At 43.9% G+C, this 27,716-nt stretch overlaps 1 protein-coding gene across 2 annotated transcripts in view; it reads right to left on the reverse strand.

Moving 5' to 3' along the window:
* Window positions 1–2,759: 2,759 nt before the first annotated feature.
* Window positions 2,760–27,716, reverse strand: part of LOC146026464 (uncharacterized) — a 124,652-nt gene continuing 99,695 nt past the window's right edge. For both annotated transcript variants that reach the window (XM_083157158.1, XM_083157157.1), the window contains 3 exons: window positions 6,819–6,872; window positions 4,862–4,956; window positions 2,760–2,947 (listed from right to left, as the gene is read on the reverse strand). In XM_083157158.1, coding sequence (XP_083013284.1) covers window positions 4,879–4,956; window positions 6,819–6,872 — 132 coding nt within the window. In that variant the 3' untranslated portion in view covers window positions 2,760–2,947; window positions 4,862–4,878. The remainder of the gene's footprint in view (window positions 2,948–4,861; window positions 4,957–6,818; window positions 6,873–27,716) is intronic.

Here is a 27,716-nt window from a genome sequence, read left to right on the forward strand (position 1 = left end):
CTGTGAAGTATATTTTGAAGGCTGCTCTCAGAATTGCCCGGGACCACCATTAACCTGCTATTAGTAATATTGTACCTAATGCATCATAGACACTGGGACATTGTTATTACATGTTTTACTGTAATACACCAAGATATTATTTCATATTCAATGCTGAATGCAGGGGCGTAGTGAGGGCGGAGCTGGTGGAGCACAAGCTCCAGGCACCGAAAGATCACAAGGCGCCGAACTATGCTCCACAAACTCTGCCACCTGCCCAGCTTGCCCGCTCCCCCACACGTCTGCATACTTACAGTAGCTCCCCTGCCTGGTCCGGGGTCCTGACTTCTTGAACTGCAGCTTTATGAGTCACACACAGTCAAGCCGGTTACTGGTGTCAAGCCGCCAGTCACCGTTAGCCCTGCCCCGCTTATGACAGGAGGATGATGCACTGATCGTCGCAGCACTACAGAAGCAGGCAAGAGGGACATGTGCGGCAGCTGCAGCAGCAGAGTATAATGTAGGGGATATGTGATATTTGTTTTTAAATATATGTACTGCAGGGGATTTTAAGATGGGTTTGTTACTTTCAGCAGTCCCCGAGGGTGGTGTTATATTTGTGCACTATTTTGTGGTGTACACATGTGATAAATAGTAGACAAACCAGCGGAAAGTTAGAGCACACATGCCAGATCACAGTAACAAGCAGCTTTGGTTTACATCATGGGTCTTCAACCTATGGCCCTCCAGATGTTGTTAAACTACATGTTCCAACATGCATTGCCTATAAGAGCATGCCAAAACTGTCAGGGCATGCTGGGAAATGTAGTTCCACAACATCTGGAGGGCCACAGGTTTACTTGTAGTGCACGGATACTCTACAGCCACACTCATAAACATGCAGCAGTATAGCGCAGATGGAGCAGAACATACAGCAGGCCAGCCGGTCATGTATGTAGGCCCCCCCAGCTCTCCCACTCCCCCGTATGCCTAGCTCATCCGCTCCGCCGCACGCCCAGCTCCTCCGCCTTCGGTGTCCTGATTCCTTGAAACGCTGTTCACTGAAGAGTCACACACAGTCAGTCCCCCTTGGCATCGAGCATGAAGCTCCTAGCAATGAGCATGTAGGTAAGTGGCACTTATGTGTCAAATGTGTAACGGGCATTATGGTTTGTTATACAGTATGTGAAGGGCATTACAGTGTGGTATAATGTTAGGCCGCACCCCATTATCGCAGCGCAAGAGCCCGGCCAACTACAATTTGGGGGGGGGGGCAAATCATGCCCTTGCTCCAGGCACCATGGCATCTAGCTACACCACTGGCTGAATGTATAATGACAAATTGACACACTACTATTATGTTGTTGTTTGTTCTGTATGTAAAATGTTATCGATAAAGCCAAATAAAATTTCATTGAATTACAAAAAAATAATTGTGCTAATATTTGTTACCTGTACTCTGTTTCTATTCTTCAGTTAATGTTGTGTTTAGTGCTGTGTACGCTGTATTGTTCTAAATATGTGCCCTATGTACAGCGCTGCAAACCACTTGTGGCACCTTATAAACAAAATGTAATCCATAATAAATAATACAGTAAGTAGCATAATGTGAGGTGCCCAGGAGAACAATTACATGGAGGTAACCAGGAGAAGGAAGCATTCTCTCTCCCGCCAGACAGCAGGGCACTGGCGGGTTCCTGGGATATCATTCCCATCATGTAGACAAGACTAGTGGTCCGATAAGACTTAGGGGCCCATTTATTATGGGATGACATATACAATGCGACCTGGGTGGGATCTTCCGCCCTGGACAGCATTGCAATATGGGTTCCTTTTGGCAAAATGTATACCTCTGTGGCTCCAAAAGAGTCTGTCCCTGTGATCTGCTGTGGCAGGGGGACTGCCACAGCAGTGGTCAATGTGCTGATCCACACATTGACCACACTGCCCTGCCAGCAGTGCAATAAGTAGAGCATACAGTAGGAGCAAGTTTCATCTTTGCTCCTTTGGGCAGGGCTAGCCATGGCTAGCCATGGCTAATCTATTGTTCTCAACTGCAATACAATACGTATTGCAGCTGAGAACAATAGAATAGCCATGGCTAGCCATGGCTAGCCATGGCCAAAGGAGCAAAGATGAAACTTGCTCCTACTGTAGGCTACAATGGGCTACTGCCATTTCAGAGCCCTTGGTTATCCCCGTGAAAACAATGGGCGTTCCCATGGGAATATGGGAGGGATGAGGTGTTCCAGGGCGGGTGGCTGATGTCAAATGAGGAGGTGGCCGATGCAGGATGGTGCAGGGTGAGGAGAGCAGCGTACTTGCTGGGCAGTGATTTTCCAGAGAAAAGCTCTGGTCTGTAGCTCTCACTACATCAAGCCAGGTCAGCTCCTCTAAATAGCAGTAATCTGCGTGCACATATAGGTATGTTACCAATGGCAGCTCTTGAGTGCATCAGGTATGCCACACTGGCTGCTGCACAGCCTCATCTCAGTGATTTCACAGACTCGCTCGGTGCTGGTATTCATGCCACCACAGGGTCTGCAGGGTCATTGTTACACCACTGGATACAGCCATTTATTGTTCAAATTTAGAAAAATTATGCAGCATCAATTGCAAAAGCAGGTTATTAGCAAATATATTGATGTTTCCTTTATGTATTGCACCTTCCTAGATCCATTTGTTTCCTCTGTTTGCTTAATTTTTAATAAATGTACTGTACATATTTCCAACTCATTGCTTTGACTCTGTAACTTAACTAATGACAATACACAGTGCACTAACTTGCAAGAAATTTATTGATTAAAGAAATCACTCAGGAAATAAAGCAACAATCAAGACTTCTCAAAAACTTGGGCGATCCAATGAGAATGAGAGTGTCAGAACATTATTAATATTGGTTTGCAATGATTCGGAATCAGTTTTTCTCCTTTGGAAGCAGATGTGCTTCAGATTGAATCCTGTGACTCTGCAAAATAACATATAACAATATAAATACATTTATATACATAAGGGATTATTTTGGATTTGGGTGGGGTGTGCTCAAACTGAAATCTAAATTGCAGTGTAAAAATAAAGCAGTCATTATTTACCCTGCACAGAAACAAAATAACTCACCCAAATCTAACTCTAAATCTCTGAGACTGTCCATGTTACATCGCCTCAATTTTGTGAATTTGAGAAAAAAGTAACTTTGTGATCAAGTATAAATAAACCCCATTGAATCTTGCCCATAGAATAAATGCGCCAGAAGCAATTTAAGAGAAGAGGCCCATGTGCAGCCTCCTCTGTTCGGGCCCCCTCCTCTCTGCTGGCCGCAGTGCCATGCCACCCAGCCAGGGACGGATTAATCCTCTGGGGGGCCTGGGTCACTTTACTCCCACTTGTCATTACTGGCTGCAAACTGCACAGGAGAATATTACACTGTCAAAACACAGCGTAAAGGCAGTATAAACTTGGTCAATGGGTAACTGCAGGGGGCGGGGGGGTCATATAATATATATATATATATATATATATATATATATATATATATATATATATATATGCGACAGATGCAGGCACTCCAATGGAAACCTCCGTAGATAGAACTGGTTCACATATGGTATAAAAACCAGGTGCCCGCCAATATGCAGCACTGAGACTGCTAGATACAGGGTCTGGGGGGATGGCGGCACTCTGACGAAATAAGACTCCACACTCAGGTAGATATCACCAACGTTTCTGGGCTAACTAGCCCCTTTATCAAGGTGCAGAAACGTCGGTGATATCTACCTGAGTGTGGAGTCTTATTTCGTCAGAGTGCCGCCATCCCCCCAGACCATATATATATATATATATATATATATATATATATATATATATATATATATATATATATATATATATATATATATATATACACACAGTACTATTTTTCTGGAAAAATAGGTCCATGAACTACAAGTCTGGGGGCGGATCAATTAAATAAAAAATAAAATATTTAATAGAGAGAGGGAGGGAGAGATAGATGTATATATTGTATTTAGAAACAAAGGCACTCACATGAAAAGTCTGTGTTTGTCCCTCTGTACCTAGGAGATCACAAAGGCTCAGTGCTGCCTCTGATTAAAAAGCCTCCCATGATGAGGCTGCTGCTGTCCTCCATGGGCCTGATAAGCATGTGATAAGCTCCACCAATCAGAGCTCAGAACAAGCCTCTCAGCCTCTGACCTCTTGTGCAGTCTCATGGGACTTAGTCAACTCCCAATAATACACTGCACACTTGTACAGTCAGTGTGCCTCAGCTCCCGATGCTCAGCACCATTAATCATTGTCACATCGGCAGATAGGTGAAGCTGTAGCACTACCCCACTGCCATGCACAAAACCCTTAGCTAACAATATTTTTTTTAAAATACATGCCAACCACAGGGGGGCTCTATATAGAAATACATGCCAACCCCCCTGAGCCCCCCTGCACCCAGTGCAGTAGCGTCTGAGCATGCGCAGACCTCCGGAATATTTGCGCTGTAGTCATTTTTTTGACAATACTGTCAGAGCTTTGACCTTCATCATTTGAACTCCAGAGGGTAAGTATTAAAAAATGGGTGCAGTTTGGGTCCCCCTGGAACACAGGGGCCTGGGTGCACAGTGCACATTGCGCCCAGTATAAATATTTCACTGGTTACAACATAAAATGTGATGAACCTAAACTATATAGTTAATTAAAGCAGCTTAGAGTAGCTTTCTACATACAGAATAAGAACAGAATCTTTATGACCACAATAGTGCTCTATATAATAACCTGTTCCCAGATGTATGATTACTCCAGCAGTAATGGATTATGTTCATATATCTATCATTAAATATATTATACAGTATATATCTGGTAACTCACTTACCATATATTAAGAGAACCTTAAAGAAGATTATTACAACCCAAAAGACCACCAACATCGGTAAGAACTTCATCAACTTCAGGAGCGACTTTAGTCATCTTAAGTGAAATAAATAGAAAAGTATTATTCCGTATTTCGGAATATTTTAATATTTCAATGATGTATTTTGAAGAATCTTGCATTTATGCTGTATAAACACATCAAACACATGAAATACACACAAATATATTTTATTTGTTCAAAAAACAAGGTTTCAAAACATGAAACAAAATTTGTGTACTATCTCAGATATTGAATTTGAATGCCAAGCAATCATTGCCTTGCACATATATAATGGCAGTTACATATCATTCCCTCAGTAATATTGTTACAAATGTCCCCAGTGAGTTTTTAGCAAAAAAAAATAAAAAATTTTCACTTTCTGGAATGTATGGTTTTCGGAATAATTCGGATACCGGATATTCGGATACGGGATACTCAACCTGTATAAGCAATTTACTAAAAAGTGCACAATTGTAAGTAAGGGTTTTTGCATCTTTTCAGGCTACATACAGTCTACATTCCATTTTTTATGTAATTTCTTAGATTTCTTTTATATTAATAACTTAAGGCCAATGATAACTAATAATTGGGACTAAGAATACCACTAGCTGCACTATAATCCCAGTCTGAGGAGTAGGTAACGGGTAACAGTCTCTGGCTGCATCCAACAACTGGGCCCTGGTGCATGCAGCCAGAACTACATGATAACCAGCAGCTGGCTATGGAGATGCAGCAATGAAATTACCACTAAATAATCAGATTTATGTGCAGCCAACACCATAGGGGGATGTGTTCTCTGATGGCAGCTAAAGCCGTGTACACAGTGATTTGTTTGTGCTACAGCGATAAATCGCCGGGTGCGCGCTTCCGTGTTCAGCCATCTAATGGTCGCTGATCGCAGGAGCTTGTAGCTGTTTTCCTCTGCAGCTCCCCTGGCAGAGTCTCCTGTTCATCAGCGACCATCTCTGGTAGCTGATGAAAAGGAGACACTGAGCAATATATTACACCATGTGTACACAACTTAAGGATACATCATGTAGGCACCGGGGCGTAGCGCCAATATTTGCGCCCCCCCGCCGGATAATTTAGGCGCCCCCCCCCCTCCATAAATTTAGCGCTGCCCCCCCCCATTCTTACCATGCCTCCCCCGCCGTGTCTGTATTCCGCCGGGAGTCGGGACCGCATATCTACAAATCTGCGTCCCGGCGCCTGGCTCCTTGAGTCAAATGTCCATTACAAAATGGCCGCCTCCTTACAGCAGACCGTTTGTAAGGATGTTAGAGGAGGCAGTCGCTGCCTCCTCTAGCATCCTTACAAACGGTCTGCTGTAAGGAGGCGGCCATTTTGTAATGGACATTTGACTCAAGGAGCCAGGCGCCGGGACGCAGATTAGTAGATATGCGGTCACGACTCCCGGCGGAATACAGATGCGGCGGGGGAGACAGCGGCCGGGGAACAGTAAGGAGAGGGGTGAAGGGCCATGGCCGGTGCCAGCATCCGGCCCCCACGCAGCCCCCGCTCCCCCAAGCAGCAGCGGGGGCTGCCTTACGCTATCTACGCCACTGTGTAGGCACAGATCTCGGCTTACATATGGGAATGCAGGAGTCACTTTTCTGATTTAATTTCCTGTAATTAACATTTTCACTACTATTCTGGTCTTTTTTAAAAACATTTTACATTAGTATTTATTTGTCAGAGATTTCTGTCTGTAGATTGTCTACTGCTATTCACATTATTGGCAGGATGTAATAGCGTCTGAGTTCATGAGAGGTAAGGAATGTTATTTTTTTCAATGGCGATCATTAGCCAGGCATCCTGCACCTCCGGGGAACTCAAAGGCTATTACACCCCTATACAATATATATTTTTAATATTACTAGTAAAAAATTTGCAATTTCATGTAGTATTTCGCACTTACCGCTTCACATACTTTGTTCCCTAAATCACCTAATTTTGGTAGCACCAGTTTTTGCTGAAATAAAATGATGATATATACTTTATTGCAACACACACACTGCAAAATAAATTAACAGCATAAATTACATGTAACTTAATGAGAGAAAGAGAGAGAGAGAGAGAGAGAGAGAGAGAGAGAGAGAGAGAGAGAGAGAGAGAGAGAGAGAGAGAGAGAGAGAGGAGTGTTATGGGAAATTATTCTGTCCTTTCCCACAATTCCAGAGCACTTATTGGCAATGACATTTTATGAAGCCTATGGAAATACTGTATATTCAAGTAATGAGTTTAAGAAGTGAGAATCATTTCAGTATAATATACATACACTGGGGCAGATGTATAAAGCCTGGTGAAGAGATTAAGTGGACATAAAGTAGATGGTGATATTGCACCAGCCAATCAGCTTTGTTTGAAAAATTACACTTAAAAGATGATTGGCTGTTACGTTATCACCTTCCAATTTATACCCACTTTATTTCTTCACCAGGCTTAATATATCTGCCCCACTATTAGAGATGTTTGATCACATATTGGATATATATTTAAATTTTGTGCAATTTAGTGCTTTGGGTTTCATTATGTTTATAATATATACAAGGATAAGAGCATGGTTGCAGGACAGAAAACAGAGAGTTATAGTAAACGGAGTACAGTCAAAGGAGGGAAAGGTTACAAGTGGAGTACCCCAGGGATCTGAACTTGGACAAGTGCTTTTTAATATCTTTATTGGTGATATTGCAAATGGAATTGAGGGTAAAATGTGTCTTTTTGCAGATGGCACAAAGGTATGCAACAGGGTAGACATACCAGGAGGGGTAAAACAAAAGATTGATGATCTAGGTAGATTAGAGGAATGGTCAAGAGCATGGCAACTACAGTTTAATGCCAAAAAATGCAAAATCATGCACTTGGGTTGCAAAAATCCAAAGACTAAATATAGTATAAATGGCACTATAATGGAACTACTGAGGAAGAGAGGGATCTAGGTGTCACTATTTCAGGAGACTTAAAGACAAGTAGGCAATGTAACAAAGCAATGAAGAAGGCAAGTCAGATGCTTGGTTGAATAGGGAGAGGTATCAGCAGTAGAAAGAAAGAAGTAATAATGCCACTGTATAGGTCATTGGTACGACCTCATCTAGAATATTGTGTTCAGTTCTGAAGGCCATATCTCCAGAAGGATATGAATACATTAGAGACTGTACAAAGAAGGGCAACTAAAATGGTGCATGGCCTACATCACAAAACGTAGCAGGAAAGACTAAAAGATCTTAATATGTATACTTTAGAGCAGAGAAGGGAAAGGGGGGGCATGATAGAAACTTTCAAATATACAGTATGAAGGGTTTTAACAAGGTACAGGTGGGAGACATTCTTCACAGGAAGAGGAGCAACAGAACACGAGGACATGCACTGAAACTAGAGGGAGGAAGATTCAGGGGAAATTTGAGGAAGAATTACTTCACAGAAAGAGTAGTAGATAAGTGGAATAGCCTCCCATCAGAGGTGGTAGAGGCATATACAGTAGTACAATTTAACCATGCTTGGGATAGGCATATTGATATTCTTACAAAAAAATAAGGATCAAATATGGTTTGAGGGCATAAATTGAACTGTAGCGCTTACTCTGTGTTTACAGGTATAGACATCCATTGCAGTAAATTGCAATTACAGACACCCACTGCAAAACTTGATTGTCACCTTCTAAACGCACTAATTAATTGTTTGAAACCACTCACTTCCTTTGTCTTAGCTCCTATTACTCGAATACTAGTGGCATCAATTGAACTGTGTCTTAACCACTATCTGAGTACCTGTGCCAGCATTATAAAGATAGAATTACTATGAACGTTACAGCTATTCATTCATTTACATTTTCTGAGATTAGGGACTAATAAATTGTGCCTGCATCAATTGTTGGACAGCACTTTGAGAAGAAGCCTGGGTCCCACCTCTATCTTCTCCTAAAAACTCTCTTTCTATATTTTTTCTTGCACAGTACCCCGGGCAACCTACTATAGGAAACCATAGGTAACCGTACCTTTTCCTATCCAAGTGCAAACCTAACTTCTTTCCACACCTCACCGCCAGGGTGGCATCGCTCAACCTCTGTTCACTACAGTTATTTCTGTACACAGAGGATAGCAGCATACACCAGGGATAGAGTGAGGGAGTAATCTATATCCTACACTTACTCAGGGTTCTCTCATTCCTTGGGGACCTGGGATCTGACTCTGCGCTGTAGTCCATATAACAGAGCCAGATAGGTCACCCCTGGGAACAGCAGAAACTCTCTCATCTATATTTCGTTACCTGTGACGCTCTTGGAGTCCGCTCAACTGCGCATTCACTGACTAACGTCACATGCACAGGTAGCAGCGACTTCTTTAGCAAACCACAACTCAGGTACCCCTATATCTTAACTTTACTGCTACCATCTCGATACTCAGATATTTGAAGCCAAGACCACACTGTCACCCACAGGAAACATTGTAGCAACATTATTTGTTAAAACTATTTCTTAAAATATAACGTAATTTTGATATTCCATCCTAAACATACATTGCGATTTGAGGTGCCCACTGTCTATTAGGATTTGATACTAGTATATTATTATACAGCCACTGATATCTGGAAGATTTTTTCCATGGTATAATCCATAGACATCTGTAATACGAAATAATATTTCACTACTTTCTCAAATATTTTTCCATTAGTGTTATCTGTTTGTCCTTGTCTTCTGTCTTTGTCACACCCTATTTTTAGGGTCATGTTTTAACTAATAAAGTTTGTATTAACAGTTATTTACTTTTAAAAGAAGGCTGTGCCCCACCCGGGAGACTTTTTTGATATCCTCTCTTGGATATCTAATCTCTATGTTTAAAAAAGGGGCAGACTAGATTGGCCAAGTGGTTCTAATCTGCCGTCAAATTCTATGTTTCTATGTTAAGGTGTATTAAAATAATTTGATCTCTTACATCATCTATAATTGTCTATATATACCAATTAAAATTCACATATAAATCCTACTGCAAGTTATTGTTAGTTTTTAATCATTATGAGATCTTATTAGCTATGGTAATTATAATACAATACATACTAAAGATGACTGTTGCATTAAATAGAAAGAATAAAACTCTCCTACATAAAAAAACAAAAACAAAAAAACTTGTGTTTATTAAATTGCTTGGTTACTAAATAGTAACATACAGAGATAAAATTTCCTTTGTTATATGGTATTTAAGTCAGTGTAGTGTAAAGCTGGGTACACATATGTACAATTTCATTTTTCTTGCGACCGTTCGATCGACCGAATACACGTTCGGCCGTCCGAAACATACGACCGATCTGCGCGTACACATATGTACAATTTTACTTGCGACGTCCGATGTACTCCCGTCCAAACAATCGCAAGAAAAAGATTGTACCACCGTACACACTCTCCCGTTCTGGCTATTCACACGATAAAAATGTACACAACATTATCATAATGGGCTGGATTAAAAGAGCATACCAAAACGAGGCGTGATCACGGAACAAAGAATCGTTCGTGTAGTACAGTGAATAGAGCCGTGACTATTCAGATCATTGCTAGCTGTACTGGATATACGTACGTACGTTCGTTCGTCTATCGGTGCATTTGGGCCTTTTTAATTATGAGCTTGAGGAGAAGGAAGGCTCGTGCGTGCATTTTGGCTGCTATGGCCATTAGATTGCGGGCTATTAAAAAAAGAAAAAGGACCAAGAATCGGAGCTGCTGGACCAGAGACTGGCTTCTGAGGAGAGACACCTTCTCCCACATGCCATTGCTACAGGAGATACGGGAGAACAATCCTGATGATTTCAGGAATTATCTCCGTATGGATGACGCTACCTTCATGGAGCTGCTGACACTGGTTACCCCTTTAATAGAGAGAGAGGACACCTATTTCAGGAGGCCTATTTCTGCAGAGCAGAGACTGGTGGCAACGCTGCGTTACCTGGCAACAGGCAGGACCCTTGCCGACCTGAGATTCACCACCGCAATATCATCTCAAGCGCTGGGGTTGATAATACCAGACACCTGTGATGCCATCGTCCAAGTTCTACAGGACAAATACATGAAGGTAAATATGGAAATTACATACATGTCCCCCATATGTATAGCTGTGCACATACCTGTACCCTATATGTATATCTTTACAATGCCTGTTGATTTAATCTTTTACACCAGTGGGTGGGGGGTCATTTTGATAAGGCGGGTAATAGCTTTGAGGCTGCAATGGGGGAGGGCTGATGGGTCTAAAATCAACCCAACAGATTATTAATACGCATATACTTTTATATTGCAGTTTCCATCGACCAAGGAGGAGTGGCAAAATATTGCACGTGATTTCCGTGATCTTTGGAATTTCCCTAATTGTGGTGGAGCTATCGATGGCAAACACGTCAGGATCATGCCCCCTGCAAAGAGTGGATCTTTTTATTATAATTATAAGGGGTTCTTCAGCATTGTTCTAATGGCCATCGCTAATGCCCGATACGAGTTTGTATTTGTGGACATTGGGAAAAATGGTAGAGTTTCAGATGGAGGAGCCCTGGAGAATACCTTTTTCCACGACCAACTGAAAAAAAATGAACTGAATCTGCCAGAGCGGACTGAAAATGAGCACGGTTTGAACTTTGTTTTTGTGGCGGATGAGGCCTTTGCATTGCACCCTAATGTCCTTAAACCCTACCCACAAAGGGCACTGAACAGGGAACGACGCATTTTTAACTATCGCCTGTCACGTGCCAGGCGAGTGGTTGAAAATGCGTTTGGGATTCTAAGTAATAAATTCAGAATTTTTCACAGTCCCATCAATCTGCGCCTAGATAAGATTGACAAAGTGGTGCTGGCCTGTTGTGTGCTGCACAACTACATGCGCAGAAAAGCGGTGCACACACAACAACTGGGGGCTACAGTGGACGAGAGCCAAGTTGTTGACGAGCCTATTGGCCTATTGACAGCTTTGGCAACTAATTTAAACACCAGAAATGCATCAACGCAAGCAAAGTTGTCAAGAGACGAGTACTTGAATTATTTCAATGGTGTTGGGGCTGTGGAGTGGCAGAATGACATGATTGCTTAAAAATGTACCTTTTTGTCATTGTAAATATATTGTTTTTTGGTGTGTAATAATCAATATTTTGCCAATAAAATTTGTATACTCACAGTTCCGCACAAGTTGTCCTCTGCGTCTTCTTGCAGCAAGGAGGGGGAGGTGGAGGCCGAATCACGGCAAGTGAGTGGTAGTACTCAGGTGCCAGGCATTCCTGGAGGGCACAATGCCACGGCACCTGGAGTGCAGACTGTACCCAGTACTGGTGTTTATGTACTAGCAAGTAGTTGCTCCACCACACCTATTTCTATGCCAATTTCTCCTGGTACTTTTGTACAGTCTCCAGGAGCAATACATGAAGGTAAATATTGAAACAACATGCATGTACCCCATATGTATATCTGTGCCCTATAGTCACCCTGCATGGTAAATGATATTTTCACACGGACACCAACTAGATTACCGAATTTTTAATTTTTATATAAATTATTAACTTATAAACTTATAAAAAATATAACATAAATAACAAGTAAATAAATAATAAAGAAATACTTAAACATAAAAATATTTAAAACAATAATGCACTTAAATAAACTATATAAAATATTTACATATGGTGGTAAACTTGTCCCACCCCATAATCCCCTGTATCCATCGGTGGTTGGGAGGGAGATGGACTTTCCACTAAACTCTGGAAGGGGCCACCAGGTGGACCTGGTGGGAGCGTATTAGCCGACGTTGCCGGTTGGTGCTGCCTTTGCCCAGTTGGTGGCTGGAAATGTTGATACTGGGGATATTGCACCGGGTGAAATACCGCTTGTTGGGGTATAGGAGCTGGGCTGATGGGTTGAAATTCAACCCTAGGCAGAGGGGTCTCATCGGTGAGCCGTGTGTGCCGGGACAGAGTCCCCACACGGGCCCGGTACAGCGTCTCATAAAATATGCGCTCTACCTCCACCCTTGTAGCCGGGTCCAACTTTCGCAAATTGTCAGCTAATACACTCCCCACCCGGTCCGCATCATCCTCCTCCATGCTCATCAATCTGTTGGCAGACTCCAGGATCTTGGTGGTTGCCACGTCCGCAGCATCTGAAGTCTGCCTCGGCCTTTTGCGCTTGCTTGAGGTTCAGCGCTGGTCGTGGCGGTTGGTGTGGGGGTGGAGCAGAGGGCCGGTGAAGGCAGCTGTGATGCCACCTCCAGCGATGCCGAAGATTCCTCCTCGGCAAATAGCGATGGCTGTAACAAAACAAGATGATGTATCACTATCGATTTTTAAGACTTCCATATATTTTTATATCTACGCAGAAGAACGCAGCCCACACACCACCATGTTGCTGCCATGGATGAAAGTGAGCTAGTTGAAGAGGCGTTATGACTGGCATCTCTGGAAACTAATTATTTAGATACCAGACATACCAAATACTAATTTAAACACCAGAAATGCATCTATGCGTGCTAAATTAACAGGGATGAATACATGCAGTATTTTATTGGTGTTGGCGCTGTGGATTGGCAGAATGATATTATTTCGTTAATTTTAGACAACAAAAAATATTACAATAATCCGCGCCAGAAAGACTACAACAGTGTAGATACCAGGGATTACCAATGCCAACCAAAAGTTCCAAATACAAAAAATGTGGTAAATGCACTTGCGATGTCTGAATATTGATCACTGTGTTCTCAGGCGGATAAGAGTATAGCTCCACCACTGAGAAGAACCAGAATTAGGGCCACAGAGAAGGTCAAATTGACGATGTATAACCAAAAGGGGGGGGTATCGCCCCCTGCAACTGACCTCTCTGTTGTGCCCAACAGAGAGGTCAGTTGCAGGGGGCGATACCCCCCCTTTTAATTTTACATGTTCACAATTTTTATACTGTACTTGCTGTTATATTTATCTGGTTTGAAAAAAAAATTTTAAATAAAATCCGTCTACTTACTGTGCCGCAAATGGTGTCATCAGAAACCTCTTGGTTGCACGCGGAGGTGGAGGGGGCAGGCTGGTTCCTTGAAGTGTTGCTGACCGAATCCCTGGGCAGCTCCTGGTCCACCGTGAAGGCCAGCAGGTCGTAGTACCACAGCCTGGGCACATAGACTTGGTCTGCCCCTGCCCCAGACCGCTTTGAGGACTCAACCTTATTCAGTTCTTTTTTAAAGACGGTCCTCATATTGGCAATCCGAGTCCGGACCCACTCTACATTTGCTGTGGGGTAGTATGTTTGGCTCACCCTCACCAGCTCCTCCAGAGCAGATAGCCTCTTCTGCCGATTGGAATGGTCTCTGGATTTTGTGTTCCAGAGACAATTTTGATCCCTGTAGGCCTCAATGAAGTCCTTCATGAACTCGACATTTTTTTCTGCCATGGTTGAATTTCTGTTCCAAAAAATAAAATAAAAAGGCATATTATTTTCTTGATACACAAAGCACACCATAAACCATTTAATGTACAGGTGTTCAGTCTGTGGGCCACTAGATATACTGTAGCTATAGTACAGGAGTTGAAACTCTGTGGGACATAGGATACACGGTCACTACAAGCCCCAGCATACCCATGGCCCACAGATTGAAGTCCCTGTCATAGAAAACTACACATTTTGTTTTAATACTCACCGAAATAAATGTCGATACAGTCCGGAAAATTCGCTGCGCTGCTCCGATCAATCCAACAGCAACGACGGAATATTCTTTCGTGCTGAACGTGGCTTGAAACACAGTGATTGGATGAGCACAGGAATCTCCGCCCACTCACGTGCTTCGCGTCACACAGACACGGGACATCGAGGAGCCATGTCGGAGGGTCTGGCGCCACCGCATATGGGGGAGGCCAGTACAGCACCTTTGTTTTCCAATTCAGCACTGATAACAACAGATAAAGAAATCGCTGACAACAAGGAGAAAAAAGTGACGCGCGCATCCGCCATGTCATCTGCAGAGGTGGAACTGATGGTCAAAATGCTGGATAGAAGGGACTACGATTGTTCGAGAAAAACATACCCCAAGACAAATTATAGAAAAGAAATTATTATGCAGCGTGTATGCAAGGAGATAAAGGAGAAGTTTGGGAAAAGAAGGTCCAAATACCAGCTCCAAAAACGGTGGTCGGACCTGAAGCACAAGGAGCAGGCCAAGCTCAAGAAAATTTGTGGAATTATTAAAAGAAGTGAGTCCAATGCCCTAGGTGGCTTTATTAATATACTGTCTTGATCCATTACATTTTGTGTGTTTTGCTGACATGTTGCTTGTTTTTACTCAGAGGAAATCCAATCCAGGAGAAGACATGAGGAAGGCAGAGACAGGGCCTCCAACCTAAAAATAAAGAAGGAGAGTACAACAGGTAAGGTTTTGTACCAGCACACCAACAGAACAACACATGTTTTATACACACAACAAGGGGTAGTAATATGTCACTTTACCTTGTCACTATAGATGATATCCAGGCTGCGCAGCCGATGGAAGGGACCACAGAGGGCCACCAAGTGATTGCGATCACCAGCAGTGTAGATGGTGAGTGTATACTGCAAATCATCTTTATGGGATAGTGACGTATCATTTGTGGAAAGGTAAACATTTCTTTATCTGTACTTATTATAGATATCATCGAGATTTCAGATGTCAGTGCAGAGGGGGAGAAGAACACACCATCACCTGACACGTCCAGCGACGAAAGCACAATGCAAGAAAACATGACACAAGTCCATAAATGTCTACAAGAACTAAGCGGGAAAGTCCATACCGTAGCCCAAAAAATTACGAAAATCCAAAAAGGCGTAGCAGTAGTACACTCTTTATATGAAAAAATGTATAACGGTTTGCATTATAAAGTCAAAAAATAGTTTGTGTACTTTATTTTACTTTTTTCTCCTTCTTGTTTATTTGGAGGCCAGCAGCATGCACCTTAAAATGGTGCATGTCATGGCAAGCAGTCTCACGGCAGCAATGCATCACATGTGAGCAGGCCGGGATGTTCCCATGTGATGCGTTGCTGCCGTGGGACCGCTTTCCACTACATACACCACCATGTTCAAATGTGTTTTTATGTTTTTTGGGTGGGTGGGCGTTCCTGCTAAACCTTCACACGTGGCACTTATGTCATGGCAAGCAGTCCCACGGCAGCAATGCATCACATGTGAGCAGGCCGGGATGTTCCCATGTGATGCGTTGCTGCCGTGGGACCGCTTTCCACTACATACACCACCATGTTCAAATGTGTTTTTATGTTTTTTGGGTGGGTGGGCGTTCCTGCTACACCTTCACGCAAGCACCTGTATGTGATACTCTGTTCAGGTCCGACCACCCAAATAAACAAAGTGTTCACAGTATTTTTTGTCAGTATTTCTTAATAAATGTTAAGTGTTTATGCAGAACAATGAACATCACATATCTATCTATCTATCTATCTATCTATCTATCTATCTATCTATCTATCTATCTATATATCTATCTATCTATCTTCTATAACTATATCTGTCAGGAATGCACACACAACGATTATTTATTTCAAAAGGAATGCACACACAACGAATATTCTTTAACAGCATGGCGCGGAAAGTACGGGGGAGAAGACTTCCTGTTGTTTACATGCTGCGCTGATGGAGGGATGACGCAGCTAGTCAACACCCACATGGGCGTGCTGCTTTTGGGAGGAATGATCGCAGGAACGGGCTGCATATCGATCGAACGTGCGTACACATGTCACTTTTCTTTCGATATGGAGCCGTCCTGTCGGAAGAATATTAAGCAGCAAAGAACCTGCGACCGACCGACCGTGGACGGCCAAGAGCGTTTTTGGCCGTTTATCGATCGCAACGAAGGGATCGGGACAGCGTACACATATATACAATCGAACGGCCGTTCGTCCGCAGATCGGAAGAACGGCCCGACGATTGTACATATGTGTACCCAGCTTAAGTCAGGGCTAGGCTAGCTGTGGCACACCAGTAGCTGTGGGAACTACACATCCCAGCATGCTGTGCCACTGTTTTGATGTTAGGGCATGTTGGCAGAGCCAGTGCTAGGCATAAGCAAAGTAGGCAAATGCCTAATGGGCATCCTTCCCATACCTAGGGCCGGCTCAGTCTGACAACAGAGAGGACACAATTGACTAGCAGCAGCAGGCATGTTGCCACAGGATCAGTCAAAGAGCCCTCAACTAGTGGAATAACAATTGGTGCACCTTAATGTCTGTCAAATGTGGCCCCTTAGTGCATCATCTGGCCACAACTTCCTTGATTGACAGGTATCACTGATCAGAAAAGTAGAGCCTCAGAGCTGTGCCCACAGGTAAGATATGTTCAACATGCTCTGCCTATTTGCCCTGCACTCCCAGTACCCTGGCTGCCATCAGCCAGTATGATGTATTGTGAAAGAGGGGCAATACTGTGTGCTGTAATGTGAATAAAGAGCAGTGTGGTGTGTGTAATGTGAATAAAAAGAAGTACATGTTATGTAATGTGAATAAGGAGCAATACGGAGTGATGTAATATGAATAATGGACACTACTGTGCAACATAACGAAGAGATTGCTGGGTCAGATGAAAAACAAACAGACTGCTGGGGGCACCATCCAAACTTTTACTTAGGTCATCAAATTGACTGGCTGTACATGCTGGGATGTGTAGCTAGAGCCTACCTCTGGTGTACACATGTACTCAATGTATTCTGAACAGTATTGACTGATTTGTAAGTGTGACTGTAATTAACCCCTCACAAAACTATCATTATAAATTCATTATGGGTTTTTATTTTTTAATTGAGTAATTTTTGATTGATTTTTCACATAAACAACAACTTAACAACCTATTATAAAAAAGAAAAAATATATATACAGTATATAAATAAATATATAAGACTATCACATGGTAAGCAATTATATCATTGCATTAACAATATCAAATGGTACTTGTTTAGTTTCACAGCAGCAAATGTGATATCGCCTGCGATTGCGAGCCCGAAGCGTGGCGAGCGTAGCGAGCCCCGTGTGGGGACGTGGATTACTTTACATGTATTTACATGTATTCGCTGCGCGGAATACATGTAAAGTAATCCACATCCCCTCACGGGGCGCGCTTCGAGCACGCCACGCTTCGGGCTCGGTGGCTCGCTGCGCTTGCCACACTATTTACAATCAACTCCATGCGTAGTGGATAGTGGGGTTATGAACAGGTCCAAAATCGCATCAAATCGGATGCGATATCGCATCCAATATTTGCCACCGTAAAACTAAACAAAGTACCATTTTCCCTTATAATTACTTTAAGCAAAGAAGTCATATTCATATATAAACCTAGAACACCGCACACATCAATTACCGTGAGATACTATAAAAGACTACAGTATAGACCAAACTGTTAGTTGTATGTAATTTGCAGGAATAGATAATGATCTGCAAATACTTCTCCATAAAACCAAAAAAATTAATTAAAAAAAACCCAAAACAGAGCCTTAATTAATTAATGGAATGTTGAGGGGATGCATATTTTGAAGAAAGCCATCGAAACCAAATACAATTAAATTTGGATTCAGCCTTACGAATAATAAATAAATATCTTTCATGCTGTACTGTAGCATTAACCAAGGAAGTCCAGGCCTTAAAGTCAGGTGCTGTGGAAGCCATCCAGAGTCTGGCTAGGCAGACTTTAGCCAATGTACATAGATTAATTGCATACTGCCTATTATGTTTATCCAGGACAACGTCACCAGACACTCCAAGGCAGGGCTGGGCAATTGCGGCCCTCCAGATGTTGAGGAACTACACATCCCAGGATGCTTTGCATTAGTTTTGCTATGTGGCCATGCTGAAACTGTTGCAAGGCATGCTGGGATGTGTAGTTCCTCAACATCTGGAGGGCCGCAATTGCCCAGCCCTGCTCCAAGGCAACAAAACCTACAGTAGGTGTTAAATTACTGTGGGGAATTCCTGTAACATTCTTAGCTTGTGTCACCTGCATAAGTATAATGTGAGTGAGACTGAAAAAGGAGCCATCGGGTAACACTGTCAGTGAGATGAGCCATGCAATCATCTTGTGTGGTCAACCATTTAATATGAGTTTCCTCAAAACCATCCTTTAAATACTCTGTTTCCAAAGAACGACAAGCAGATTCCAGCTCAACCTCCCTCTTTCTATAAAATATTTTGAGCTCAGCAACTCGTTTAATTAAGGCCCCCCTCATGAAGGCCTTAAAGGCATCCCAGACAACAGCTGTAAAGGCTGAGCCGAAATTATCCGCAAGTAGTCAGACCACAATGCTTCAATTTCACAGCCTGCTCCCATCTGTAACAGCCCAGATGGATGTCATTTCCAGTAAGTTTGCCCTTTAGGGCTATTAGTATCTATATGTATCGTAAGTGGTGAATGATCAGATATACTCCTAGTTTTGTATTCAATTTTAGTTATCATAGTCAAAAGACAATGAGAAACCAGGGCCAAATCTATCCTAGAAAAGGAACGATAACTAGATGAAAAACATGAATACTGCTGTTCTCCAGGGTGCCTCACTCTCTAAGCGTCACTCCAACCCAAACTACCCACAAATTTAGCAAATTTATCCCCTCCCACTTTATTACCCGACACAGGCGTCTCCCTCCATTTATCTAAAATAGGATCCGTTAAATTATTGAAATCCCCTAGACATATCACAGGGGTTTTATGAGACACAGTAATAAATTCTGCCGCCAATTTAAGGACTTCATAGTTGAATGGTGGGGGAATATAGACAGCTAATATATACAACGGTGTAGAATGTATTTTGCAGTCAAGAAAAATAAATCTCCATATGGATCAATCTTGACGGTATGACAGATAAAGGGCACATATTTCTTAATAAGCACAGAAAACCCATGGGAGGAGGAGTTATGTGATGCAAGCCCAGCCCACACGTGGACATTTCAAAGATAATATACTCCCGGTCAGATGGGTTTCAGTGAGACATAGAATGTCAGGATCATATTGTTTTACCATTTTCAACACGAGGGATCGTTTAACTTTATCGTTAATACCCCTTACATTCCAGGTGTACCATATAAACAAATAGAAGTATAAAATAATACTATAATAATACTATTACTACTAATAATAATATAAATAATACATTATCTAATCCGTCATAATAATAATGCGTAGTGTTTTGGAAACAGGAGAGAACAGAAAGAAAGAAAGAAAGAAAGAAAGAAAGAAAGAAAGAAAGAAAGAAAGAAAGAAAGAAAGAAAGAAAGAAAGAAAGAAAAAGAATGTAGATAGTACTTAACCAACTCATAGATATATTTTCTATTAGTCTAACAATTTAAATGATCTTACATATGAATTACAGTCAGGACCTTGACATATCACAGTATTGAAGTAACATTTAATAATATAGCAATATAAAGTCAGTCAGGTGTCAATTGTCGATGGCCAGGAGCAATACGATACAGCCATGCCGCCGTTTCTTTAGGTGTGAAGAAAAAATGCAGGTACTTATGTATTAGCCGGGGGCACCCGGCTACACTACGCTGACAACGTACCTGAGGCTATGTTGTCAGTGTAGCCTATCTAATATGTGAAGGGCGAGCGGCAGGTTTTAGTAACTTAAAATGTGAAGGGCAGGCGTCGGGTTTATACTTACTGCTCACAGTGGGCGAGCGGAGGGGGATACAGCCGGCGCGGGGGAGCGGCAGCAGCAATGTATGTCATTCAGTGTACTGCCGCTGGGGGAGCATCACATGACAGAGTGCCGGGGACGGAGTGCCGGAGGAGGGGGACACTGGCGCCGGGAACATCGTTGAGGGTAAGTATCAATTCACTACACACACAACACAATCATATCCCCACTATCCACGTCATACCCCCATTATCCATGTGGGCGTGGAGTTAATTTTATAAAGTGTGGCGAGCGGATCGAGCCACCGAGCCCGAAGTGTGGCGAGCACAGGATATGCGTGGGATATGAATCCCCTCGCGGGGCTCGCTGTGCTCACCACGCTTCGGTCTCGGTGGCTCAATCCGCTCGCCACACTTTATAAAATTAACTCCACACCCATGTGGATTATGGGGGTATGACGTGGATAGTGGGGATATGATCCATTATGTATTAGCACAGCTCCAGTTACGTAACTTACGTAGTTTACATAAGTTAAGTAATTTCCGTAATTACGCAGTTTACATAAGTTAAGTAATTTACGTAAGTTACGTAGTTTAGTCAGCCAGCCTAGTGGTGTACACCACTACGCAATCTACGTAATGGACGCCCTGCTAATATATAAGTACCAAAATGCGACTCCCCGTCCTTCACCACTCGCAATTTGTCAGGGAAAAGCATTGCATATGAAATATTGGGGTCACGAAGCCTGCGCTTAATAAGAAGAAACTTGGCCCTATCCTTCTGGACCTCCATCGCAAAGTCTGGAAATACAGAAATCTTTACTCCATCTTTCTCTAACGGGCCTTTGGTACGAGCCAATCTCAGCATCTCATCACAGTCTTTATAATGGAGGAATCTAGCAATGAACGTGCGGGGAGGAGCACCAGGAGGCAGGGGTCTTGAATAAATATGGTGTGCTTGCTCCACCGCAAACTGAGAGGAGAAGCAATTCCTGCTGTATGTGCTGATTAGCCAGGATTCTAAAAAAAGAGTCTGATGAGGAACCGTCCACTTTTTCAGGTAATCCCACAAATTTGACATTATTACGTTGTAATCTCCCCTCCATATCTGAGAATTTAATGTGCATGGCAGACATCTGCTGATTTAGGGTAGAAACTTTTTCCTGCACAGGACCACGGGAATCCTCAAGGGTAGAAATACGATTCTCCACCTCACTCATCCACTCACAGACACGTTGCAGATCATGCCGGAGCAGGCAGAGATCACCCTATACCCGCTCAATTTTATCTGAGAGACGTTTCTCACTAGAAGTAACCACCTCCAGGATACAATGCAAAGTAACATTATGGGGGGCTGCAGTGGCATTACCCTGTGAGGCATCTAATGAAGCCAAAGGATGTGAGACCTCATTCTTTTGTGAGTCCTCATTTTATTTAGCTTGTGCTGAATTATCAATGGAGCGAGTAAGCCGGTCTAGTTTGGCAACATTGTTTTTTTTATGTATTTTACCCATTACAATGTATTATAAATTAGATTTTGCCTGCAATTCAATAAGAGACCAGTAGATGGAGCTCATGTACTGAATAGGTTGATAATTTTGTTGTAAATTAAAACAGATGTTAACTTACATGTTTATATATCGTCTTCTTTATAATATGAGTGCAAACCAGGTTTTATTTTAATACTTTAGCAGGTGATAACTTTTGGGCAATGTATATTGCGCATAGCTTGTAAAATACTGTCACCGAGGGCAGTGGCGTAGCTACGTTTTGGGCGCCCCCCCGCCGTTAGGGGGGGGCGCCCCCTCGCCGCCCCGCCGAGCACCCCTACCCCGCCGCCCATGCAAACCCCCCCCTAAATCCCCCACAGCCTTACCTATCGCGCTGGTCCCGGCGGCTCCGTTCTTCTGCTGAGGACCACCAGAAAATGGCCGCCCCCATACAGCAGACAGTTTCAGAGAACTGTGTGCTATATGGGGGCGGCCATTTTGTGGTGGTCCTCAGCAGAAGAACGGAGCCGCCGGGACCACCGCGATAGGTAAGTCTGCGGGGGATTGAGGGGGGGTTTAACTATAGCACCGCAGCCCCCGGCGCCCCCACATGCACAGCGGTGGCGGTGGCTGCGGTGCTATAGTTACGCCCCTGACCGAGGGTTAACAAGAGAAGAGCAAACATCAGCTCAACTCCTCCCATGCCACTTGAGGATTTGCAGGTCCAACCCCAGGCTGTTACAGGGGATCAGAGCACCCAGCAGCAGACACAGAATGGAGTGCCGCCTCTGCCATCTACACAGGCCAGAGACCAGCTGCTCTGATCTGCGCCGCCTCCGTCCTATATACACCATGGTGGAGACACAGCAGGAGCCAACTAACTGGAGCGCCCTGTCTCAGGTCTCAGCACAAAAAATGGCGATCGCGGCCTGAGGTAATTATACAGTTTCCAAGCCGGACCGCCCAACCCGGCTTCAGCTGTGATTTATTGTTATACATGTCAGCTCAAGGGAAGCACCGAAGGTTTAGGGTGGTTAACACCTTAAAATCTGGCTGCAGTAAGGTTAGGATAATAAAGCAGGATAAATTGCCAGAGAGCATACAGGGCTGTGTCCTACCTCATTGCTGCCTTGGCCATTATGGATTTTTTTTAAATGGCATTAAAATAGGGGTGTGCGGTGGTCACTTTTCCGGTTTTGGGTCTGGATTTCCTTCGGGTTTTGGGTTCAATGGGTTTTGTCAAAACCACCCTTCTGGGTTTTGGGTCTGCATTTTTTTTTTTAAAAGCATAAAAACTGAAAAATCACAGAATCTGAGGTTTTTTATGCTCCTACACTATTATTGACCTCAATAACATTAATTTACACTCATTTCCAGTCTATTCTGAACACCTCAAACCTCATTATATTGTTTTTAGGCCAAAAGGTTGCACCGAGGTAGCTGGATGACTATGATAAGCGACAGAAGTGGGCGGCACAAACACATGGCCCATCTAGGAGTGGCACTGCACTGGCAGACAGGATGGCAGTTTGAAAAACTAGGCCCCAAAGAGCAGTGGCGCAAGAAGAGGGGGTTACTGGTTGCACAGAAACCCCCCCTGACAGGCCAAATAGTTTTTCTTTAGTGGTTTACCAACCTCTTGCCCGCGAATTAATCGGCGGCAGTGGCAGCAGCAGAAAAGTGGTAGAGAGACGAGCCAGGAGCCGGCACCACGGGGGTCGCAGGGACGCGAAAGAGGCAGCAGTAGCAGCGCCAGGAAGTGGGGGTGGAGACGGAGCGACGAGCCAGGAGCCGGCACCACGGGGGTCACAGGGAGCGCGGTGCAGTCAGGGGCTGCAGGAGCCGGAGGCAGGATGAATGCCCGGGGCAGTGGCTGCTCCTTGGCTACAGATCTAGATGAAAGGTCACTCTATGGACCGGAGGGAGGCGGACGGTGACAGGTAACAGCATGTGGATGTTCAGGGACAGGAAAGAGGATGTTTTTGTTTGGGTTCCTGAGGTGGGGTGTCTTTATTTATGTGTTGTGTACTGTGTGTATGTTTTTTATGTGTTTAAATATGTATGTGTGTAGGTATGCTATGTACATGTGTACTTATGATTGTATGTATATGTATATGCTGTGTATATGTATGTAAAATAAAGTTCCTTGAGGCGGCACTCAATTAACAACTATGCAAACAGTAAGTGAAAAAGTCAAATGACCATGGTCATATATATATATATATATATATATATATATATATATATATATATATATATATATATATATATATTAGAGATGAGCGGGTCCGGATCCCCGAGATCCGACAGATCCGAATATCGGGGATCCGGGCCAGATCCGAGCCGGCTCGGGTGTTCCCGCCTGAATTCCGGACCAATAACGAGGCTGAACGTCATCATCGCGCTGTCGGATTCTCGCGGGAGCGGGATCTTATAAAAGACGCACGCGCGCCCGCCATCTTCACTCCAATCTTGGAGAGGGAAGAGGGTGGTTGGGAAGCTCCGTGTGCTCCGTGCTGTGCTCTGTGCCATGTGCTCCGTGACCTGACCTGTGCCCTCACTGCCCTGTGCTGTGCTCCGTGCCATGTGCTCCGTGCTGTGCTCCGTGACCTGCCCTCACTGCCCTGTGCTGTGCTCCGTGCCATGTGCTCCGTGCTGTGCTGTGCCCTGTGTTGTAGACTTGTGGCCTGAGCCCTGTAGTGTGATTTAACTAACTAGGTGCTGCAGTGCTCACACGCAGGGGCTGCAGTGTCCACTGTCCAGGGGCTGTCCTGTGGCCCGTGCCCTGATGTGATTTATTTAGCCCTAAGCCCTGTGTTGTGATTTATTTTATTTAGCCCTGAACCCTGTGTTTTTTTTTGTGATTTAACTAACTCAGTGCTGCAGTGCTCACACACAGGGGCTGCAGTGCTGCTGAGTAGTACACTGTGTACAGGGGCAGCATTAATACAAGGGGCTGTGTCCAGTGTGACGGCCTATATCTTATCCATTGTCCAGTGTCACAAGTCACTCACGACATATATCCTGTGTCCTGTCCTGTGTGACGACTGACGACATATCCTGTGTCCAGTGTGACGACATATATCCTGTGTCGTGCTGCAGTGCTCACACGCAGGGGCTGCAGTGCTGCTGAGTAGTACACTGTGTACAGGGGCAGCATTAATACAAGGGGCTGTGTCCAGTGTGACGGCCTATATCTTATCCAGTGTCACAAGTCACTCACGACATATATCCTGTGTCCTGTCCTGTGTGACGACTGACGACATATCCTGTGTCCAGTGTGACGACATATATCCTGTGTCCAGTGTGAAGACATATATCCTGTGTCGTGCTGCAGTGCTCACACGCAGGGGCTGCAGTGTCCACTGTCCAGGGGCTGTCCTGTGGCCCGTGCCCTGATGTGATTTATTTAGCCCTAAGCCCTGTGTTTAGCCCTGAACCCTTTGTTTTTTTTTGTGATTTAACTAACTAACTCAGTGCTGCAGTGCTCACACACAGGGGCTGCAGTGCTGCTGAGTAGTACACTGTGTACAGGGGCAGCATTAATACAAGGGGCTGTGTCCAGTGTGATGGCCTATATCTTATCCATTGTCCAGTGTCACAAGTCACTCACGACATATATCCTGTGTCCTGTCCTGTGTGACGACTGACGACATATCCTGTGTCCAGTGTGACGACATATATCCTGTGTCCACTGTGACGACATATATCCATTGTCCAGTGTGACGACATATATCCTGTGTCCAGTGTGACGACATATATCCTGTGTCCAGTGTGACGACATATATCCTGTGTCCAGCGTGACATATATCCATTGTCCAGTGTGACGACATATATCCAGTGTCCAGTGTGACGACATATATCCAGTGTCCAGTGTGACGACATATATCCAGTGTCCAGTGTGACGACATATATCCTGTGTCCAGTGTGACGACATATATCCTGTGTCCAGTGTGACGACATATATCCTGTGTCCAGTGTGACGACATATATCCTGTGTCCAGTGTGACGACATATATCCTGTGTCCAGTGTGACGACATATATCCTGTGTCCAGCGTGACATATATCCATTGTCCAGTGTGACGACATATATCCTGTGTCCAGTGTGACGACATATATCCTGTGTTCAGTGTGACGACATATATCCTGTGTCCAGTGTGACGACATATATCCTGTGTCCAGTGTGACGACATATATCCTGTGTCCAGTGTGACGACATATATCCTGTGTCCAGCGTGACATATATCCATTGTCCAGTGTGACGACATATATCCTGTGTCCAGTGTGACGACATATATCCAGTGTCCAGTGTGACGACATATATCCTGTGTCCAGTGTGACGACATATATCCTGTGTCGTGCTGCAGTGCTCACAAGCAGGGGCTGCAGTGCTGCTGAGTAGTACACTGTGTACAGGGGCAGCATTAATACAAGGGGCTGTGTCCAGTGTGACGGCCTATATCTTATCCAGTGTCACAAGTCACTCACGACATATATCCTGTGTCCTGTCCTGTGTGACGACTGACGACATATCCTGTGTCCAGTGTGACGACATATCCTGTGTCCAGTGTGACGACATATATCCTGTGTCCAGCGTGACATATATCCATTGTCCAGTGTGACGACATATATCCTGTGTCCAGTGTGACGACATATATCCTGTGTCCAGTGTGACGACATATATCCTGTGTCCAGTGTGACGACATATATCCTGTGTCCAGTGTGACGACATATATCCTGTGTCCAGTGTGACGACATATATCCTGTGTCCAGCGTGACATATATCCATTGTCCAGTGTGACGACATATATCCTGTATCCAGTGTGACGACATATATCCAGTGTCCAGTGTGACGACATATATCCTGTGTCCAGTGTGACGACATATATCCTGTGTCGTGCTGCAGTGCTCACAAGCAGGGGCTGCAGTGCTGCTGAGTAGTACACTGTGTACAGGGGCAGCATTAATACAAGGGGCTGTGTCCAGTGTGACGGCCTATATCTTATCCAGTGTCACAAGTCACTCACGACATATATCCTGTGTCCTGTCCTGTGTGACGACTGACGACATATCCTGTGTCCAGTGTGACGACATATCCTGTGTCCAGTGTGACGACATATATCCTGTGTCCAGTGTGACGACATATATCCTGTGTCCAGTGTGACGACATATATCCAGTGTCCAGTGTGACGACATAAATCCAGTGTCCAGTGTGACGACATATATCCTGTGTAACGGGCTGTGTCGTGCTGCAGTGTCCAGTGACCAGGGGCAGTGTCCAGTGTCACAGGCTGTGTCCAGTGTAAAAAATCAGAAAAATTAAAAAGAGTATTAAAAATTTTTTTTGGGGGGAGGATGATGGAGGAGGAAATAGTGGGAGATCAGCAACCTGATAGAACTTCTGAAGCTGCTACCACCAGTCAGATTCATGATGGCAAGGCCGATGGTCAAAGGCCTAGAGGCCATGTAAAAGCAAAGCAGAAATCAAATTTTACAATGGTCCATAAAAAAAAAAATTAAGTCACGTGCGGAGAAAAATAAAATTGGCAATATGCCGTTCACCACACGCAGTGGGAAGGAAAGGCTACGGCCTTGGCCTTTGTTTCTGACTGATGGTACAGCGTCTCAGAAGAATGATGGTAGCCCTTCTGCTACTACAAAAAAAAAGAATGAAAGTTTTTAAGACAAAGGCGAGTTCACAAATGTCACAAA

Source organism: Crinia signifera, chromosome 8 (genome assembly GCF_055691185.1).
Source record: "Crinia signifera chromosome 8, ASM5569118v1, whole genome shotgun sequence".
Classification (NCBI taxonomy): domain Eukaryota; kingdom Metazoa; phylum Chordata; class Amphibia; order Anura; family Myobatrachidae; genus Crinia; species Crinia signifera.